General features: G+C 42.8%; 1 protein-coding gene across 3 annotated transcripts in view; it reads right to left on the reverse strand.

Moving 5' to 3' along the window:
* The window catches only part of sirt6 (sirtuin 6), a 372,587-nt gene that overhangs the window by 333,242 nt on the left and 20,364 nt on the right, over positions 1 to 18,981 (reverse strand). The window contains exons 6-9 of one of the 3 annotated variants that reach the window (XR_013933823.1): positions 17,456 to 17,536; positions 13,748 to 13,871; positions 12,147 to 13,119; positions 10,385 to 10,410 (exon numbers count right to left, since the gene is read on the reverse strand). Coding sequence is in view for 1 of the 3 variants with exons in the window: in XM_080439142.1 (XP_080295268.1) it covers positions 12,781 to 13,119; positions 13,748 to 13,871; positions 17,456 to 17,536 (544 nt within the window). In the remaining 2 variants the exon portion in view is untranslated. Of the gene's footprint in view, positions 1 to 10,384; positions 10,411 to 10,617; positions 13,120 to 13,747; positions 13,872 to 17,455; positions 17,537 to 18,981 lie in introns of those variants that run through there. The other 2 variants (XR_013933822.1, XM_080439142.1) reach the window with 2 other exon arrangements.

An 18,981-nucleotide genomic window follows, 5' to 3' on the forward strand; every position in this document is an offset into this window, starting at 1 on the left:
GAGACTCAATGGAGACTCTTGAGTAAAATAAATAAATAGCTAAAATATCTACAAAAACTCACACCGTGTCGAGTTATGAGCTTGTAGATCGGCTATTTTTGCTACTTTCAGTGTGACACCGCGGTATGGCAAAGTAGGGCATTACTTTACAAAAATACAGTGGTGGAAGAAGTACTCAGATATTTTACTTAAGAAAAAAGTAGCAATACAGTACTAAATTCCTAAACTAGATAACTCTGTTACAAGTGAAAGGCCTGTGTTCATAACATTTGCTTAAAAATATACTTAAAGTACCAAAAGTAAAACGACTAAAATGATAAAATATCGCGACGCGTTGTGAGCTTGTAGATCGGCTATTTGTGATAGCGTTGTGATAGCCAAGGCGGTGATAGCCTATGTATAAAATAGGGTTAATGCATGTATTATAATGTAATAATTTATATCTGCAAAGTAACTAGTAACTAAAGTTTTCAAATAATTGTTGTGGAGTAAAAGTACAATATTTGCCTCAGAGATGTAGTGGAGTAGAAGTAGTAGGATTAGAAATTGGAAATACTCAAGTAAAGTACAAATACCTGCGCTTTGACTCATGGTTGGTTGGTGGTCGTGGTCGTGGAGAAGGAGTCCCTGTTGGTGTGGAGAGAGGATAGAGTGTCGGTGAGAGGTGTCCTTTTTTATACACACAACACAGGGTGTGGCATGATGGTGAAGTTATGAGGAGGAACCAGTCGGTATGTCACATACCACCCTACCTGGGTCCCGGTCTGGCCCCCAGCTACCCATCGCCATACCAACAGGTTGCACTGTTCCTGCCGCGGGCCAGGAATCCTGCCTCCTTGAATAGAACCAAGGTATTTAACCACAGGTGTTTCGCAAAATCACTTAAGGCCTATTTCAAAAACAGTGAAAATAGCCAATCCACATATCAGCTATTTTCATTATGTCTTAAAACAAATAATATATATATATTTTTTTAAGGAAACATAAGAAAGAAGTCTTTAATCTCATTTTGGGAAACATTGATAACCAACATAGATTGAATTCTACATCACTCGCTCATCACTCAGTCTCTCTGGTTACAGTAAAATCCTCAACTTTAATTTAACTAACTTTGATTGTACAAAATGTAACCAAAAGGATCCTTAGGGGTCCATTTGGTTGCATTTAGCAGACGCTCTTAATCCAGAGCGATTTACAGTAATCAAGGTAAACACGAGGTAATACATCATATGCGTAAAAATAGTAATCTAGGATCATAGGTAAACCAAGAACCTATAATCAGTCAGTATAATATCACAAAGTGCTTTACATACAACAGAAACTAAGACACAGCACGAAGCATTCAAACGATTAAAAACAACAACCAAAAAATCGAAGACATTCCACAAATGCTTGTTTAAACAGTAGTGTTTTTAAGTGGTTCTTAAAAATGTCCACATAGGCTGCAGCTCTTAAGACCTGTGGAGGGGCATTCCATAGGCTTCCCAGGCAGGCTCCCTAACCATTCAACTATTGCCACCCAACCTGGTACTAGGTATGACCAATAGACGCTGCAGGCAGGTTCACACCTGTTCTGCTGGGCACTTAATATTGTTGTAGTGAGGCTACTTGCAGCACTGGTGGACCAAAGTACTCTACCCCAGTACTTGAGTCAAAGTATAGATAGGCCTACTCCTGGTTACTCAACTACAAACAAATGTTTCTCAGTCAAATTTGTTTCCAGTTAAAGTATTTGAGTAGGTGCTTTTAAAAATGCATAAGTATTAAAAAGTACATTTTCTTTCTAATATCAAAGCATGCTGTATTAATTTATTCAAATCAGATATTTGAATAAACTAATAGTGAAGATATCAGCTCTACAAGCTTAACTGTGATCAATCAAGCTTCATTTATATAGCACAATTCAGGCAACAAGTGCAGCTCAATGTGCTTCACAGGAAAAACAAGTTGAAGACAAGGCAAAAAAAAAAAAAAAAAAAAAAGTAGAGATGCATATTAATACATAGAAATGCATTTAAAAAAAGATAATAATACAAATAATTTAAAAGAACAAGTAAAACAGGAAGAGAAATGCAGCAATCTAAGTAAAAGCAATGCTAAAAATATGTGTTTTAAGATGTATTTTAAAATGTCCACAGATTCAGAGACCCGCAGATCCCCAGGCTGTTCCAAAGCGTAGGATCATAATAGCTAACAAAAAGCTGCTTCTCCATATTGTTTTGTATTAGCCTCTGGGATCTGTAGGAGACCGGCGCTATAGAGGATCTAAGGGCCCTGCCAGACACGTACTGTACTTAGGAAGCATTGCTGACAAGTAGGCAGGTGCATTCCCATTAAATTACTTAAAACCAGTAAAATGATCTTAAAATATATATTTTATTTTAAACTGACAGGCAACCAATGCAAGGACTTTAAAATAGGTGTAATTGTTATGTTATAATAACACACTGCATACAGGGGGTTTGCTGTATGTTCCTATATAGAGGTTAGGTCCCTTTAAGAGGTGTGGTTATTATGGGATGTTGAGTTTACGCGCGGAGTGCGCTCTAGAACAAGGAAGTATGATCTGTACTGTGTGAGACTTGAGTAAAAGGCAGAGTATGTTTTGACGTTGAAACGTGTGTGCGTGTCAGTCTTTTCCAACACAACATTTGGCGACAAGGATGGCTGGATTTAGTCTTCCCCCACCCGAAGTGTTTCTCGCGGTGCCGGGGAACCCACAGTGCCATGGACACGTTGGCTGACAGGTTTTAATGCCTATATTGATGTGTTGGGATTCTCCGCCGACGAGCTTCCCGACAAAAGAAAGACGGCTCTCCTCGTCCACTGTCTCGGTACCGAGGGCCAGCGAGTTCTTGGAGCGCTCGGATCGGCTACAACTTTCGCTGATACAGTCAAGCTGCTGACGGATCATTTCTCTGGAAAACAACGAGTCCTCATACGGCGATACGACTCACAAGCTTGCGGGGGTATGCAAATTCTGCCATTGAGATAGTGGGCACCCTTGACCTGCCTGTCCGCTACGGTACGACGCACCTTCCCTCATTCCCCTTTCATGTGGCACAGCGGGGAACCAACCTCCTTGGCCTGGATCTCTTCATCGAGCTGGGCTTCTCTCTAATGGACAATAGTGGAAGGGCTATAATGCAGGTTTCCCCGAATATACAACAGCAGTGGCCAGCGCTGTTCGACGGCCTGGGCTGCTTGACAGCATTCACTCATCGACCCCTGGTTGACCCTGCCGTGAGACCGGTTATTCAGCCCCTCGGGCGCCTCCCACTCGCCTTCCGGGAGGGCGTCACGGCTGAGCTCACCTCCCTGCTAGAAGAGGGCATCATCGAGCCAATAAATGCAGCACCTTGGATCTCAAACCTGGTGGTCGCACAGAAAAAGTCAGGGGGTCTCAGAGTCTGCGTGGATCTGCGACAGGTCAACAAAGCTGTCATCCCAGACAAATACCCTCTACCTACAGCTGGGGAGCTCACCGCTCTCTTCCATGGCTCAACAGTCTTCTCAAAATTGTATTTGCGCCAGGGCTACCTGCAAGTTCCCCTTCACCCAGCCAGCCGGGACCTGACAGCATTTGTGACACACGCTGGGGTCTTCAGGTACACACGCATGCCGTGTGGTCTTAGCTCTGCCCCCAGCTGCTTCCAAAAGGTCATGTCCACGATTATGGCTGGGGTCCCAGGGACAGCAGTCCTGGATGACATTGTGGTGCATGGGCCAGACCAAGCCACCCACGATGCCCGGTTACACAGAGTGTTTGAGGCTCTCACCAAACATCACCTGACCCTGAACAGCGAGAAATGTCTCTTCTCAGTGCCGACTGTGGACTTCATCGGCTTCCGCCTCTCAGCAGATGGCATTGCACCTCTCTCTTCCAACGCCACACAGGTCGCCTCATTCCTGGGAATGACCGCTTATTATTTGCGTTTCCTGCCCAACTACTCTCACACGACAGCACCCCTCCGCCAGCTCCTGAAGAAGGAGGAGCCCTGGGACTGGTCAACACAGTGCGCTGAGTCCTTTTCCATGCTGAAGACACAATTAACTTCACCTCCTGCCCTCGCCCATTTCAGCCTCTCCAGCCCAACCTTCATCACCTGCGACGCCTCCGCTGCTGCAGTTGGAGCTGTCCTGTCGCAGCTTCATGACGGCACAGAGAGGCCGATCGCCTTCGCATCTCGGGCCCTGACACCCACAGAGCAGAGGTACTCCGTGGGTGAACGTGAGGCATTGGCCTGTGTGTGGGCATGTGAACGATGGCACATGTATGTCTATGGCCGTCATTTCGCCATCAGGACAGACCACCAGGCCCTCACAACAGTACTCTCGACGTCGGGCTCGGGTCACAAGCCACTCCGACTCCATCGTTGGGCGGAACGGCTCCGCCAGTACCATTATGACCTCATCTTCACGCCAGGCAGGGAAAATGTGGTGGCAGACCTCCTTTCTCGCTCCATCACAGCCCCAACCCCTTCTGTCCCGTCATACGATGAGGAACCGGCTCTCATCCAAGTGCTCTATACACCGTTACAGCCAGTAGTCACACTGGAGGAACTGAAAACTGAATCGGAAAGAGACCCAATGCTATCCAAGCTGTGCACGTACATCAGAAACGGCTGGCCGTTTCTGATGTACATCCCTGAGGAGTTGAAGCCGTTTGCTAGGATAAGAGACGAGCTCTCCTGCTGGGCAGACACTTGTGTCTCGAGGGGGCTCTGCACCGTTATCCCAAACACTCTGCGTGCACGTGTTCTGTCAATGGCGCATGAAGGCCACTTGGGAATCGTGAAACTCAAGCAGCGGTGCCGCGAGCTGGTGTGGTGGCCAGCCATCGACCGCGATATAGAGCATCTGGTCCAGGACTGCTCACCATGCCTCCTCAGTGGGAAAACCGGACCCCCGTCAACCCCTCCCCTACAGCCGCTCCCCTGGCCTTCCCGCCCCTGGGAACATGTACAACTGGACATCTGTGGGGAGATCCATGGCCGTGGTGTTCCCCACCACCAGCGCTTCCTGGTGGTCGTGTATGATCTCCACTCCAAGTGGCCGGAGGTGGTGCCGGTGGGGACAGTGACGTTGCACGTCTTAATCCGGATACTGGATGGCCTCTTTTCACGCTGGGGGGTGCCTCGGGCCGTGACGACAGATAATGGACCTCAGATGACGTCTGCAGAGTTCTCTGACTTTCTTGCCAGCAGGGGTGTCAAACACATCCAAACTGCTTTCTACCACCCACAGGCCAATGGTGGAGTTGTGGGGCTGTGCATTCGAAGAGGCACTCAACCAGACCTTGCTGCACTACAGAGCGAGCCAACACTCCACCACTCTGGTGTCACCAGCGTTTCTGATGCTCGGCCGAGAATTGGAACTGCCATTGCAAAGGCTCCGAGCGCCAAATGGAAACTTTCCCTAACCCTCCCTGACCCAAATCCGAGATACTGTTGCCGCGCGGCAGCGGGAGACAAAGGAAAAGGTTGACAAGAAGCGCAGGGCGAGGCCACCGTCCCTTCAGGTCTCCGACTGGGTCAGGGCTCGACGGCCACACCCACACAACAAGATGGCCTCGTTCTGGTCCGAGCCCAGACAGGTCAGACGCCTTCTCGGCCCCGCCACATTCCTGCTCGACGACGGCTCGCGGTGGCACGCTAGTAGGCTGAGGAAAGTCCCAGCACCTTTCACTGAGCACACGGCCAAGACACAAGCCCCGTTACCATTCCCCTACACCATGGCCACTGATCCGGGGCCACCCCCAGCCCCGGTTCCACCCCCCGCCCCTGCCCCACCCCCTGCAGCGCCACGCCAGGAGGCTGTGGTGCCAGACCCAAGGCCGGTGCGGGCCAGGGCTCGGCCTGTTACCTTGCAGGACTATGTCACAAGTTACCATGCTTAGTTTAGCAGTTTTCGTCACAGACTCTTGCCTAGTACATTTATTCATGCTGTCATGTTGTTCTGCCATTTTGATATATACTTTCAGTTTGGGGGGGGTATGCTGTTGGTTCTTTTTGAGGGGGGGAGAAATGTTATGTTCTAATAACACACTGCATACAGGGGGTTTGCTGTATGTTCCTATATAGAGGTTAGGTCCCTTTAAGAGGTGTGGTTATTATGGGATGTTGAGTTTACGCGCGGAGTGCGTTCTAGAACAAGGAAGTATGATCTGTACTGTGTGAGACTTGAGTAAAAGGCAGAGTATGTTTTGACGTTGAAACGTGTGTGCGTGTCAGTCTTTTCCAACACAACAGTAATGTGTGCTCTCCGTCTGGTTGGAGGACATTTTCTGACATCTATGTTCTTATGTCGGTGACACAGTTGACTAGGGTTGACTAAGTGTCGAAATGTCCCAAGGGCAAGACACTTAACCCCTAACTGCTCCCCCCTCCGCGCTCCTCTGTGGGCAGCACAAACAGGTATGGAATGCCCTTCCACAGGTCTTGAGAGCTGCAGCCTCAGTGGACATTTTTAAGAACCACTTAAAAACATTACTGTTTAAACAAGCATTTGTGGAATACATTTGGTGCTGTGACATGAACAGGTATATATGCTATTTTCTTTTAAAACTTGTGATCTTTGAATATATATACATTTTTACCTCAAATCTTTGTTTCTGGGGGTCCCTGGAACAAAACATTTTGAGATGGGGGGGGAGGTCCGTGGACAAATGCATATCATTTTGGGGGTTTGACATTTGTAGAATCCCCAGAAGCAACGATTTGAGTTAAAAATGTTAGCTTTAAAAAATATATATATATATATATTCAAAGATTTTCACAAATTGTCACGATTTAAAAAAAAATAGCAGACCTACAAGCTCATAGTGCGGCACCGAGTGTCGCGCTATGAGCTTGTAGATCTGCTATTTTTGAATAGCCCAAAGTATGAAATGATGGCAAAAAATTTAAAATGACACAGTATGTGTTCCCAGATTGAATGGGTTAAAAGTGCACAATTATGTCATTATGTCCTCAGCAGCACAATAGAATGTTCCATTTTCTGTTCAAAAACAACCCTCAAAGTAATCATGTAGTCTTATTTCCTAAATTATCATAATGTATTGTAAGGTTTCTTCTTGTACAAGTGGCAAGTGCTACATTATCTCCCATATTATGGGAGAAGGTTTTAGGAACAATGGGGGAACAATTATTTCAATTTGGATGAATAATCAGTGCTTTGGTTAAACTCTACAGGAACCAAATGGAGCTATCTGGTTCCATTTATACACTCTGAGTTACAGACCTGTAAGGGTGCATGTGTACTCTCTCAGAGTTACAGACCTGTAAGGGTCCATTTGGTTCCATTTGTACACTCTCAGAGTTACAGACCTATATGGTTCCATTTGGACCCTCTCGAGGTTCAGACCCGACGTTGAGAACCAGTGCTCTAAACCAGTGGTTCTCAAAGTGGGGTCGGGGACCCCCAGGGGTCCTTGAGGACCGATACCGTGTGTTTCTGCCGTCTCTCTTAACTTTCTACTTCTGTTGTGTGTTTCAACCCTTATTTTTTTTAAATGTTCTCTCTCTTATTGTTTTGCTCTTAGTATTTTTAGTATCACCTTGGTTCAACGCTTCAAGGCTCCACGGTTATGGAAAAAATTATTATCAAGATTATTTATCACGATTTTTCACTGAGTTTAGTGACAACAATATTTTTATTGCACTTTCACAAACATCACTGCTTTCACATTCGTGCTGTGCCGCCGCTGTACATTTGCTGCTAAAAATGGTCATGTGTAATCTCAGAATGAATACTAAAATTTAACAGTACATTAAATCAGCAGAGCAAAGCTTTCACCTTTACATTCCAGCAACATTCCAGCTAAACACGTCAACAAATGTCAACAATCTGACGATCATGTTGATTTAATTGTGGGAAGCCACAATCAAGATCACGATTAATATTCAGTTAATTGTGCAGCCCTAGTGGATTGGATTGAAAATTATGTTCATGTCCTCAGGCTCACAAAAGAACGTCCCTTTTCCTCCTCCAACAACCCTAAACTCATTTCCCAAATTATTCGTTTTCTTCTGCCATCCTGATTTGAGTCCCTCTCCGTACAACTGAGAAGTAGTGATACACAGTGGTGGAAGTTCTCACATGTGTTACTTAAGTAAAAGTGTCAACACTGAAATGTAGAAACTCTGTTACAAGTAAAAGTCTGGTAATCGAAATTTACTTCAGTAAAAGTATAAAAGTATTGGCATCAAAATATACTTAAAGTACCAAAAGTAAAAGTACTCATCATGCAGAATGTCCAATTTCACAAGTTATTATGTATAATAATGTCTAAACATCATTTGAAAATAGCAGATCTACAAGCCCACAACGCGTCGTCAGCTTGTAGATCGGCTATCAGCTTGTAGATTGGCTATCAAAGTATATAGGGCTGAAGTGCTTATTTTTTTTGTATTATTATTATCTAAATCTACAAAGTAACTAGTAGAAGTAAAAGTATTGGAAATTGGAAACACTCCAGTAAAGTAAAAAAATACCTCAAAAGTGTACTGAAGTACAGCACTTGAGTAAATGTACTTAGTTACTTTACAACACTGGTGATACATACAAGGGACAACGTTTTAGGGAACAATGGGGGAACAATTATTTCAAATTGGATGAATTAATCAGAGCTTTGATTAAACTGTCCTTGTGCGGGCAGATCAAACAAAACGTTTGTTCTTTTTCCTGGAGGCAACGAAGTGTGCTGATGAATGGGTATGACGTGGTTAGGACTGTATTAGTAGCTTCTGTGGTGGTGGGGACAATTATAATTAAACCTCCAATCAATATGCAGGATGTCATCAGCAGGACATCTACACACTGTGTGTGTGTGTGTGTGTGTGTGTGTGTGTGTGTGTGTGTGTGTGTGTGTGTGTGTGTGTGTGTGTGTGTGTATGTGTGTGTGTGTGTGTGTGTGGGGTACTATTGTACACATGGAACCAATTTGTTTCAATTTGTACACTCTCAGAGTCCACATAAAAACAGAAGAGGCGTGCACACTGACAGATAAAGGAAGAGGCTCGTCTTAGGAGGCAAAACAATATATAGCCTTGACAAACCAACCAGACTTGTGCAAAGGTTAAAATGTAATTTAGATAGCATGTTATTTAGACATATGCCAGGTTCATTGTTTAACTGGTATCCTATAGTTTCAATGAACAGATTGTTATTCTGATAGTATGTTTAGAGTGATGCTAGGTTCTTGGTTTACCTTTGATCCTCCTAGTTTACTGAGGCACTACACTGTCTCTCTGCATTTGATGTATGTGTTTACATTGCTTATTGCAAGTCGCTCTGGTTAAGGGCGTCTGCTAATAGCCTAAATTGTAACTTGTAAATGTATTTATTTACATTAACAGTTCAAACGGTGACAGGTGCAGAAGTGAAGAGAGTGGACGTTTCATCATCAGCACTACAGTAGTTACATTGACCATGTTGGCTTTAAGTAGTAAATAGCCTACTGGGAGGTGACCAGTAATGAGGCTAATAGCAAGACACAGAATGCCAATATGTCATCAATCAGTCCTTCACTAACGGAGGTAAGCACTGGTAATGAGGTTGATGAAAGACAGAGTACCATCAATCAGCTTTCGCCAATGTTGGGGTCAAAGGGACTGCAAGAACTATACGCCTGTCCAACTGCACGCAAACATAATTTCTAAACAGCTATTTGCATGGTGGAACTCACACAACGCATTTAGACATGACACAGTTCAGGCCACGTTTAAAGTCACTTATGTAATCACATTTCTAACCCTGTTGTGATGCTCGGTTTGAACTGCAGCAGATGGAACCTCATCAGGAACGCCTGTCCAAAATAAAATGCACGTTATTGCAATTTCTAATCAGCCCTTCACATGGCAACAACTCAATGCATTTAGGCACGCACACATTTAGTTTTGACCCTAATAATAAAAAATAATAATAATACAGACTTATATAGCACTTTACAAAACAAAAACTTTATTAGGAGCGAAAATGTTATAAAGCTAAAAATATTAAGCTAAGTCTAAAAAGCTGAAAGGGACCCTACCTACTGTACCGTCCAAATATCGCACTAGAACGTTTTTAATTTATTTTATTATCTTCTATTGTCCAATTTTTAGTGAGCCTGTGTGAATTGTAGCCTCAATTTCCTGTTCTTAGCTGACAGGTGTGTGTTCTGATGGTGTTCATTTTATCCATGTAAATGTTGGCTATTCAAAAAAATTGCAGATCTACAAGCTCACAGTGTGGCACGAGTACATCTGATACTTTTTGAATATTTAGAATTGTTTAAAACAAATCTTCTCTTCTGAGGGTCCCTGGCACACAACATTTTCATATGGGGTATGTACATACCTGATGGTCAAGGCTCTATTAGTTCAATGGTAAAAATGTCAGCACTTGAGCAGGAAACCGGGTTCAAATCTGGGGTAGAAGAGGAAAGTTACATAATGCTGCTTTAAGTGGCCAGTGTGTTTTAAGTGGCCAGTTGAGTGTTGGCCAGTGAGTGTTTTTCCTATCCCAAGAGCATCATCCTTTACCCGTCGCAAGCTATTTAACACTCATTTTAACAATAAAACAACACTTACAGCCCCTTTAAGTATGTTAGCAAATGCATTGAAGGATTACCACTACCTACATCACAAGATTCCTCATTCCACACTTTCATTTGCAATTTTTTCTAAATGACCAACACCAGACACTATTATTCTATGAATGCACTGTTTATTGCCAAAAGCATCTGTAAAAAAAACAAATACAAGTAAACACATGTACAATATCTGACTACAGTACTACTTCACCTGAGTGTAAAAACGACCTCCAGAGAATTATATACATTTAAAATAATGTACAGTATCTACTCAGTCAATCAATGACAGGCATATTGTTAAACATAAAAAACGGTGGAAATTAAACCGTTCCCCTTTTCACAGGAGACATTTTGAAAGGCAAACACAGCTGAGGGTATGATCTCTCTCTCTCTCACACACACACACACACAAGCTGACAGTACAACCACAGTCGTATACTGTTGGCCACCGAGCTCCACTGCAGTTAGGGTTTCAGTGTCTTCCTTTGAAGGCACTTCAGCTGTGTTGGGGGAGACGCTAATAGATCACCCATTTTTTTCATTTTTCTAAGTATAGGGGTTGAAGTGGTTAACTTACATTCTGTTAGATAATGATGCTATAAGTGTCAACAGAGCTCTTTCACAGCAGCCCTTTTGACATGACATAGCAGGGTCAATACATTAATCCATTAAGACCAGGAACGCATCTGTGTCATTTTAAGATTTCTTTGGCTATTAAAAAATAGCAGACATACAAGCTAGGTGCCGCGCAATGAGCTTGTAGATATGTTTGATATACATACGTGTGATAATATCACTATTTAAAATGGTGAGAATAACCAATCTATACGCTCACAAAGCGTCACAAGCTTGTATATTGGCTATTTCCACCTTTTTTGGTACGAATTGAACCCTGCATCGTATGTCAAATAGCAAAAATGTAAGATCTACAAGCTCACATGATGTTGCAACTTGAGCTCACAACATGTTGCAACTTGTAGATCTGTTATTTTGGCCAAATGTTGGCCCATTTTTGTTGTTCATTTCATAGGACTTGCCCGGAATAGGTATGTTTAGGGTTCATGTGGTTTGCCCCTTTAACCCATTACAAACGGCAAAGTATCCATGTCATTTTAGATTTTAGCGTTGGCTATTCAGAAATAGCAGATACACAAGCTCGTAGCGCGTCACTTCGTGCGGCGAGCTTGTACATCTGCTATTTTTGAACATTTTTGAAAAATCTTGAAAGTGAAGGAGAACTACTGATTTAAAGGCATTTGTAGAATCGGCCTCAGGTCTTAATGGGTAAAAGTAGAGAGACTCGTCTTTCCACCGAGACATCGTTTGTTTACATCCGCGTTGAACAACATTTCCGGTGGATCGTCAAAATCTGCTCAAAATAAAAAGGTAAAACCTCTGGCAGTGGAGGATGAATTCATTAACACCTGGCTATGAATGTGTTAAGATGTCACATTTTCAACCAGGCCACCAGGTAACTTGAGTACAAAAGGCTCCTCCAGCCTCTATGATGGAGACAGAAGCCCCCCCCATGGGTGGCAGAGTTATTGAAAGTGATAAAAAAAACTTATACAGTTTCTAGTAGTCTTTGCTTCAGAAGGGATCCCACCGTCCGTCGTCTCTGGTCTGACGGTCGTGTAGTTCTGACACTGCTGTCCTGTGAGAGGATCCACTGCTGTCCTGTGAGAGGATCCACTGCTGTCCTGTGAGAGGATCCACTGCTGTCCTGTGAGAGGATCCACTGCTTCTGGGAAGGTCGTGAAGTTCTGAGGTCGGTAACACTTTACTTAAAAAAGGTGGGGTCTATTATGCATCACAAGCACATTTATAATGTATTACAATGCACTCATAAGGCTTCATAACACTCGTTATAAATGTTTATGCATGAAGTATTATAAGTGCTGTTCATAATGCATTTTAAGCTCAGAGGATTATGACTACCATAACTTAGTAGGTTATTGTATAAAGACACTTTATAACTGATTAAGTTTGTTATGGTAGTTGTTCGACTGGGCTTACAGTATAATGCATTATGACCAGCACTTATAATACTTCATAAACCTTGTTCTAAGTTGTCATGCATAATTATAAGCTTTTATAATGAGCGTTTATAAGGGCATTATAAAAGGCGCTTATGCTGTATTACAGACCCCAACTTTAAGTAAAGTGTTACCCTGAAGTCTTTGTAACTAAAGGATCCCGCGGGGCTATTTGGATTTGTTCGTCCCTACCGGGGGTAATTCTTCTGACTTCTCCCTCTTCACCGCAACAACCTCCTTCTCCTCCTCCTCCTTCTTTTCCTTGCCGTGTTCGGCTCCGTCCGTCTGCGGTTTGCTCCGCCTCTTCCTCTGGCGTTTGACCTCGTCCTTCACGGTACCCGTGGTGGAGCGCGGCGGTTTGATGTCGCCCGCAGCGGCTTCGGAAGCGTCGGCGCGCTCGCAGACGGTCGGCCCCTCCCACTTGGGAATGTCCAGTCCTAGCAGCTCCATCACCTGGGTCATGACCTCGTCCACGTAACCGTGGATACGCAGGTGTGCGTGCTTGTCCTGGGCAGACGGGGAATAAAACGACAATCAATTAATTAACCTCCATTTAACCACTTAAAGCCATTTAACCACTTCATTTGGTTCGTATGACAAATAGAGACAATGTCAGATCTACAAGCTCACAACGCATCGCGACGTAAGGCTTTGTGAGCTTGTACATCGGCTATACTCACTATTTGTCATACAGCAAAGTATATAGGGCTTTATATAAGTGGTTAAGAAATGTATAACATTTAAACATGAAAAAAAAATCTGTTTACAAAATGGAAATGGTTCTAGAAATCTCTATTGAAACATTCATGATTTTTCTGTGTTATTATGCTCTTGCCTGTTTTGGCCAGATCTCCCTTGAAAAGGTCATTTTTATAATATCTCAACGGTGCCCATCTATCCTGGTTAAATACAAATTAATTAACTGAAGCACTTAATTGAAGAACAGAATCCTGTGACGTCAGTTATCTATGACATACTGTATGACTTCAAATCTGGACAAGGTTTCCATTTGGTCCAGCAGTCTGCGAGATTAGCTCTGGACACACACAGACATCTACAGGCAGCGCTCTGGGGGATTCGTCTATAGCCTTGTCCTAACAAAAGGCACTTTGAGTGCATGATGGGTGAGACTCACGTGCTTGGTGGCCTGCAGGTTGATGATGGCCACCTTGCCACCTTTCTTCTTGGTGAGCAGAGGTAGGTCTCCTGCCGGTTTGATCTGCAGCGAGGTGCCAAGGGTCAATGCCAGGTCTGCCTTCCTGAAACACAGTTAAAACAGAGTCAATGCCAGGTCCGCAGTGAGAATGACAGTTTTTGAGCGTTTTCCATTTGTCCAGATGCGCTCTGAAACAGCAGCCTGATGGGAGGAAATGAGAGGAGTGGTTTAGGGCGTTGGTTCTCAAAGTGGCGTCCGAGAGACGCCCCAAGGGTCCTTGGTGGGGTTCCACTTCCAGGGGGTCCTTGGCAAAATGATGAACAGTTTAAACCCCGTTACATTTTATTCGGAAATAGCCGATGTGTTTTTTTCCCTCGTTTTTTTTTCCTCTCCCCAATTTTGTTTTCGTGCCAATTGATTCCTCCCCAGTCCCCACACACATTTCTGTGTTGTCACTGCTGTTGTATCCTACTGGATGAAAGTTGTACCAGGATACAAGGTGGAAATGAGGACTGCAACGATACGATATAATGGCTGGAATAGGCCCCCTTTCACAGCAGGAAAAATACATAAATCTGCCATTCAATAACGAGAGTGTGTGCTACAGCGAAAGCGGAGCTTCTTTTGTGCCGACTAAAAGGAAGTAGAAACGTATGGTTAAAGAGAGGTCAAACAGAAAGGCGACGGGTCACTGTGCATGAAGGACAAACAACACGTACAAAATCATTACATAGTAATCATGTGGCTCCCACATGACAATGAAAGGTGGTTATTTTCTAAATTAGTTTTTTGTATTACCTAAGAAATTTCCACCTTGTTACTACAAAATTGACCAAATACACTAAACTGAACTGAACAATGATGTCAGGGGTCCTCAGAGTTACTGCAGGGGGAGGTCGACTGTTTTCATCAAAAAGGTTTGGCGTGTAGAGTGACCAAGTGCAGAGCCAAAGGTGAAGTTTACTAAGTATCGTGTGTTTTTAATGGTCAAATGTCTGAAAATACAAAAACTATATCCAACATATTAATAGAAAAGATAATGTATAAACAAACACAACAAACAAAACACTGATCTATGAAGCAATCTACATGAAATCTATGGAAAGGTTTAATCTGCAACAACATTTTATTCAATACAATATACAGTGGGGGGGGGGGGGGGGGGCTGCTTCATCTCTCTCTCTCTCTCTCTCTCACCTAGGGGTCCTTGAAGACCCCTGATGTAAGTGATGAAGTGTATGTGTGAATGTGGATGGAGGAAGAGACTCATGGCCACACAGGAGAAGCGTGCACAAAGGTCGTAGTAAAGCTGACCAAGCCATTAGCTTGCTACAGTGTTTCCCAAACAATGGGCTGCTGTTGTGACCCATTTTGTAATGGGCTGAGTAAATATCCTTTATTTTTATTTTCATTATATGTATTTTATTATATTATTTAAAAATATATAGTAAAAAAAAAAATGCTGCATTTCATTATTTTATATGCTATTATTTAACAGCAGATATTTTTCTCTGCTGTTAGTCAAGTTGTAACCAATTTCTTAGTGAACATTGACAAAATTCTGTCAAGTTTTTCAGAAAACTGTTATAGTTTAGAAGGTGTTTTTTTAGGATCACCCTCGGGTCGAAATGGGATATAAATTAGGTAAACTTAGGTGAATTTTGAACCGATCCCATTGTTTTGATGTCACACAGAAACCTCTTATCTCCATATTCTAACTTTTTGTGTTTTTTTGTAAATTAACGCCCTACTTGATCATACTACAGCGTCACACAAAAGCATCAAAGGTAGCAGATCAGCAAGCTCGAACCCGAGCTTGCTGGGAGGGAGAGCGAGCGGGTGGACGGGCAGGAAATGAGGGGTATTTATGCATTGCATATGTACGTATGGTCATGAATACTGACCTCACATGGGAGGAAAACAATCTTTAAAAACCCAACAATCAGATTTATATATTAAAAAAAAGATGCACAACAACAGCATGTGTTCAGATTTGACACAGTAAAAGACAAGTTTAGCCTGGCCTCCCCATTGTAGGCAGAACTGGGGCACAAGCATCACAACCCAAAATGACTGCCATTATCCTCCCACACGGACACTGATGAAAATGATAAGAGGCAACAATACGCTGCCTGGGACACACTGGCCCTCATTTGTCAATGGAACATAAAAAAACAGCATAACCCATTCAATTTGGGAACGCATCTGTGTCATTTTAAGATTTCTTTGGGCTATTCAAAAATAGCAGTTATACAAGCTCATAGCGCGGCAGAGTGCTGTGCTACGAGCTTTTATAACTGCTATTTTTTTTAAATCGTGAAAATGTGAGCAAATCTTTGAATATACCGGTATATGTATTTTAAAGTTAAACATTTTTAACTCAAATCTTTGCATCTGGGGGGTCCCTGGAACAACATATTTTGAGATGGTGTTCCGCGGCCAAACACATATCATTTTGGGTGGTCTTTGACATGAAAAGGTTTGAGAACCACTGATAGTATAGCAACATAAGTGTTTCAGAAAACTGTTAGGATTTAGAAGACATTTGTAGATTCGGCCTTAGGTCTGAATGGGTTAAATTCGAGCCCAGGAATCAGCTTACGACCGGGTCCACGTGTGATTTATCAAGCAGGTGTACCCTGTCAACTGCAGGGCAAGAATGGTCGGCTAACCCCACCTGTTTTTTGACATGAAGAAGAGGAATACGGCCAAGAAGAGGAACTTCTCCTACATGTGAAGTTACCCCACCAATCATCTCTGTGGATTCATACACAGCTACACAGCAGACATGCCTATCATATGCGTGGCATGGCACACGCTATTTGCATATCAGGGCACAGACCCGATACCTGACACAGACACGTCCAATAAGCACGGATAACACGAATAAAGCAAAAATAAATATGACCGTATTCGTGACAGCGCAAGTCCAGTCAACTACTGTATAAGGTGTCACGAATCACGATATGTCAGAAGAATGCCCGGTCAGGACCGGACGGCTGGTGTGACTTGCGCTGGGCACAGCTACGGCATTAAAGCGTCGGGTTTATCCTTAAACGAGGTGTAGGCAGTAGGCCATCGAAGTTGGGAGACTTCACTCTCCATGAAAATGTTCCAGCGCAGCGGTCCTCAAAATCCTCTCGCATGCATGAGCTTACATGTCTTAACACAGAGCCAGTAAAGCGCTGTTTAAATGGCTGAATGATTAAGCATCTAACTTGTAACATTGTAAATATGTTGTATTGTTTTTAATTGCTCGATTTTAATTGCTTGTACACTTGGAAATATCCTACCAATTTCATAATATGACACATCGTCGATGTAAGCCTTTACAAAATATATTTTTTATGTTATTAGTTATTAGTTTTATAGCTATACATTTTTGTAGTGAATACAAAATGTTTAGATGCCTATCAGATGGTCAGACAATACTGATCCGCATGTCCACGATGGAACAAACTGGTGTAGCCTAAGCATACACGACCTTAAACCAGGCGTGAGATTTGAGCGTGCCGTACACTCAAGTCAAAGTCACGATAGATTGATAAATGCATTGCAGACACAATTGCGGTGATCTCGGCGTACGCCTGTTTTTCGGTCTGTGCAAGCTTGATAAATGAGGGCCAATGTATCCACTCACTCACTGCATTGTTGAGTGTTCAAACAGCTTTATATTCTGATATTCACCTGCTGGCTTCTTCGGACCTGTTCAGGTCCGTGTCAGGCAGAGGGTCTTCCCAGTCCAGTATGGTGCTGATCAACTTCCCTCTGGGTAACAAAACACACAAACACACACACACACACACACACACACACACACACACACACACACACACGATCATGGTTCAAGCTCTCAGCTCGGTCCCCTCAGTACCAAATTCTGCCAATCCATTTTGCAGTTAAGAAACTTGGTGTGACTTTTGACAGCATTTAACAATTTGACATTTGTCAATAAGTCACTATTTAAATGCATTGTTATTTTGGAGTCTCTTAATGTAAGGCATACACAAACAAATCTGTGTGTGAACACATAACACATTTCTGTCAACATTATTTGCTCTACATGTGTTCACATGTCCTTACTAAAGACACTTTTTTTTTCTCGATTAATTACTGCGAGGCGTTGTGAGCTTGTAGTTTGGATATTTTCACAATGTTTGCCTCCTTCTTACGAAATATTTGACAATTTGGTATTAAAAGTCATTAAATTATAACTTTAGAAATGTGCAGATACCCTGTATACACTTATGCTGCATGTTGGTTTGTTTACTGTCGAGTGTGAAAACAAGGGGGACCCCCAGTTGATCTATAAGTCAATAGTCAGCAGTGATGTTGTGATAACATTAGAATGTTCAGTTCTCAACGTCACCGACTTCAAAAGACCTCACAGACACACATGAGATATATCAGTCCACGTATGAACTTTCATTTATTGCTCCACACAAATGAAACAAACTTCAGGACTATCTGAAACTGGATAGAGACATTTATTAGGTTGCTTCTTGAGGATGTATTACATGGTGACTGCACCTGCTTCATGTAACCCTATATTCATCTGCATATGTGATTTGTTTTTAATGTGCTTTAAATGTTGTGTTGTTGTTTTTCATTATATGTATTGCATTTTATAACTGCACTTGTTATGCATGCTGTGATCAGAGGGCGTCCTTGAAAAAGAAAGCTTGCTCTCAATGGTCTTCCCTGAATAAAAAGAAAGAAAGACAGAAAGAAAGAAAAGGCTGCTGTATGTATGATTGTATTTATGTAACCAACACTATTTTACACATTTGTAGATTAAATCGATAATCACATTATTCGACAAATTCCTATATGACCATTAGTCGAATAATTGTTTTAAAACGAGGACAGCGACACAAATCACTTATTTTTTTTGTCCATATGTTACCGTCACTCCACTACTTATACTTGAAAATTACACTTCTCTCCAGACTTTTCCAGACTCACACGGTAATACCATTCTAAATTTAACCCATATATGAGCGTATATGCCCACACTCATCGCTTGCTTGCTTTTCACACGCCTGGTTATGATGTGTTGACGGAGTGAGTGTCTGTCTCTGACTCTCTGCACATGAGCAGATGTGCATCCAATTCAATTTGAGGGAACGACTGGCTATCCTATCTGGCACACATGGGGCCATGATGATGCACACAACCCTGGGGAATCAGGTCGTTTTCTGAAAGCCACACTG

This window comes from Gymnoscopelus braueri (assembly GCF_963280865.1).
Source record: "Gymnoscopelus braueri genome assembly, chromosome: 10".
In the NCBI taxonomy this organism is placed as follows: domain Eukaryota; kingdom Metazoa; phylum Chordata; class Actinopteri; order Myctophiformes; family Myctophidae; genus Gymnoscopelus; species Gymnoscopelus braueri.